Genomic DNA, 3,265 nt, shown 5'->3' on the forward strand with positions numbered 1-3,265 from the left:
TCCTCTTTATATTGGTTCAATTCTTAATTTAAATCTTTTTAATCTAATCATAAACGCCCTTAACACTATAAATTAAATTTTAAAATTCTTTTTTTCTTTTTAATTTTTGTATCAAATCAAACGACAATAAATTCACATTGAGGGAGCAATTAATAATTGGAACATGGTGAATCATTTTGAAGGGGCATAGGGACGTCTCTATCGGAGATATTCCATATCTGGTGCAGCTCTGCAGTCAGCAAAATGTCACACACAAAGTACAGTAGTAGAGTACAGTAGAGTAGAGAGAAGTAGCCTCAAAAGAGGAAAAGAAAAGGTAACGAACCACACATTTGACAGCTCAAAACCACTTTACCAATCCAAACAAAAAATCATCACATTATCCCTCCCTTCTCTCCTTTTTCTATTACTGTCATTTTTCCCAAGTTTCAGTTACCTTTTTCTAACATAATCCGCCCATACGATTCATCATTCAAGATCTGTCCTTTTGAGAAAACTTCATTCCTTGTAATCTTCCTACTACTCTCTTCTTTCTTGGGTAAAAAATTGATGAAACCCTTAAAGATGTTGAAAAGTGGAAAGAAGTGATAAAGTTAGGAAGATTGGTTTCTGGGGTTTGTTTATTTTGCTTTACAAGGGTTAAAGATTGGATCTTTTTAAGTTTTGGTAGATACCCATGTCTAATCTTGTTTCAGAATTCAAAAGGTTGGTACTTTACTGTTTTGCAAGTGGATGGTAGAGGACATGAAGGTTACAAGTCTTTATAGTAGTGGGGGTAGGAAAAAAAGTGATCTTTATGAAATAATGGTGTATTTAGTTGATATTCGTAATGGTTAATAATGTATGTTTAGTTGATGTTGGTAATTGTGAAAATTGCTATGCTTAGTTCTTGGGAGCTCTGAAATCGAAAGATTTATGTTTTCTAGTGCTTGAGGCTGAGGGATAAACGCCGTTTCGTTTTGGTAATTGGTTGTTTACATATCAAGAATCTTGATTTTAGGACCTCCCCTTTTTAATACTACCAAGAAAATGGAAATGTTGTGGTTTTGTTCATAGAAAGACAAGTAACTGAAAGTGCTAGTGTTTGAATTGTTGTTGAAGACTTGGGAAAGCTGTGTAAACAAAAGGGGTGTTTGGATTGTAAGGAGTCATAATGTCAATGTCCTGCAAGGATGGTAAATCAATTGAAGATAACGGAAAGTATGTCCGTTATACACCTGAGCAGGTTGAAGCTCTTGAAAGGCTATATCATGAGTGTCCAAAGCCCAGTTCAATGCGTCGCCAGCAGCTTATTCGTGAATGCCCGATTCTATCCCATATAGAGCCTAGGCAAATCAAAGTTTGGTTTCAGAATAGAAGGTATTGCCTAGCTACTGTATTTCCTTTTTTTCATAACTACTTTGATTTGCTGCACTTGAGCTAAAGATTTTACGGAAACAGCCTCTCTACCTCTGCGAGGTAGGGGCTAAGGACTTGTTGGATGTTGTTAGTCCAGGTAAAGGATTCATATAGCGACCCCAATTAATTTGAAGTATAATTGATTGTTTCTTTGAGTTGTATAGATGTAGGGAAAAACAGAGGAAAGAGTCATCAAGGCTTCAGGGTGTGAATAGGAAGCTGTCAGCAATGAACAAGCTATTAATGGAAGAGAATGATAGATTGCAGAAGCAAGTTTCTCAACTGGTGTATGAAAATGGCTACTTTCGCAAGCAAACTCAAACTGTAAGATTTTCTTCCATCATTGAAGTGAAAATTCTTCTTTCATTACATCAAACAACTATTGTTTTTAGGTAACTGAGGATTAAAGTGTGATTCTTGTTTTGCAGACAAAGCTTGCTTCAAAAGACACCAGTTGTGAATCAGTGGTAACGAGTGGTCAACACCACTTGACACCTCAGCATCCTCCAAGAGATGCTAGTCCTGCAGGGTCAGTGGGATTATTGTTGTTGGGTCCTTTTCTTATCTTGTTTTTGGTGTTTGTGAGTGGCTTGTGGCAATTTTTTCAACTTTTTGTGTTTTTTCCAGACTTTTGTCCATTGCAGAAGAGACTTTAACAGAGTTTCTTTCAAAGGCTACTGGAACTGCTGTTGAGTGGGTCCAAATGCCTGGAATGAAGGTATCATAAATAAAATAATGGACAAATAAATTTAGTTATTCTTTATAGCCAAGTGTCATGTTTTTTTCGGGGTAGGTGGGGATGTGAAGGAAGTGCTGTGTATTGGTTGGTTATGGTCTCTTTAGCCTACTATCACATGATTAAAAAATTCATGCAGCTAATCTGTTCCAATCAATATTGTGTTGAAATCTGCAAACTGTAAAGTCCTTGCATCGAGTGCAAGAAATGGGATGCTTCTTTTTCTTTATAAGTATCTTCAATGAATTATGGAGCAATAGAGAATTCCCTTGGCTATCATTATAAAAGACACTGTTTTCCGAACCATAATCTTAAACATATAATCTCTCTGTTTCAATCCGTGCAGCGTAGTTCGACTGCACACTGAGTTAATGTGACAGAGGAAGAATTTTGAAATTTGTGGTCCATAACATTTGTGTGGTATAAAGTTGTCATTAAATTTAAGGGTAAAATGAGGAGTTTGATTTTAATTGTTTCCTAATTTAGAATATTGCGATTCTTTTGCAACAAACTAAAAAAGAAATGTTGTTACATGAATATGAACAGAGGGAGTATAAGTTTATATTGTGTTACAATTTATGGTTTGAAATGTATAAGCCATAACTGTGCCTTTCATGTGATTGATATTCACCCTGGTGACCTCTCTACTTGCAATTTGCAAGGACCATATTACTGTTAAGCTACCTTTTCTCTCACTTCAATTTTAGCTATATCACTAGGATGTTTTTCTAATCATTGCTCATGCTATTATGACTAGCCTGGTCCGGATTCCATTGGAATCATTGCTATTTCTCATGGTTGCACTGGCATGGCAGCAAGAGCTTGTGGCCTGGTTGGTTTAGATCCAACGAGGGTAAGTTGGTTATCTTTTCTTAGTTCTTCTTTGGGTTTATAATTTGAAAATTAATTGGCTGAGCTCCTTCTAGGTTGCTGAGATCCTTAAGGATCGCCCTTCCTGGTATCGTGACTGCCGGGCTGTTGAAGTTCTAAATATGCTGCCCACTGCCAATGGTGGAACCATTGAACTTCTTTACATGCAGGTAGGTCACTATTATCCCTAATTTTCACTACTCGCGCCTTCAGTCCTTTTATGCTTGCTTGATGATCTTATGAAAGCTTCTTACTGTATAG

At 36.6% G+C, this 3,265-nt stretch overlaps 1 protein-coding gene across 1 annotated transcript; it reads left to right on the forward strand.

Moving 5' to 3' along the window:
- The first annotated feature begins 260 nt into the window (after positions 1-260).
- LOC125860269 (homeobox-leucine zipper protein ATHB-15-like) lies at positions 261-3,231 on the forward strand. Its single transcript, XM_049540199.1, has 6 exons — positions 261-1,359; positions 1,563-1,722; positions 1,827-1,927; positions 2,026-2,116; positions 2,892-2,987; positions 3,061-3,231. The coding sequence occupies exons 1-6, from the start codon at positions 1,154-1,156 to the stop codon at positions 3,193-3,195; spliced, it is 789 nt and encodes a 262-aa protein (XP_049396156.1). The 5' UTR covers positions 261-1,153; the 3' UTR covers positions 3,196-3,231.
- The last annotated feature ends 34 nt before the right edge of the window (positions 3,232-3,265 follow it).

The sequence above is a fragment of the Solanum stenotomum genome, chromosome 3, assembly GCF_019186545.1.
Source record: "Solanum stenotomum isolate F172 chromosome 3, ASM1918654v1, whole genome shotgun sequence".
In the NCBI taxonomy this organism is placed as follows: domain Eukaryota; kingdom Viridiplantae; phylum Streptophyta; class Magnoliopsida; order Solanales; family Solanaceae; genus Solanum; species Solanum stenotomum.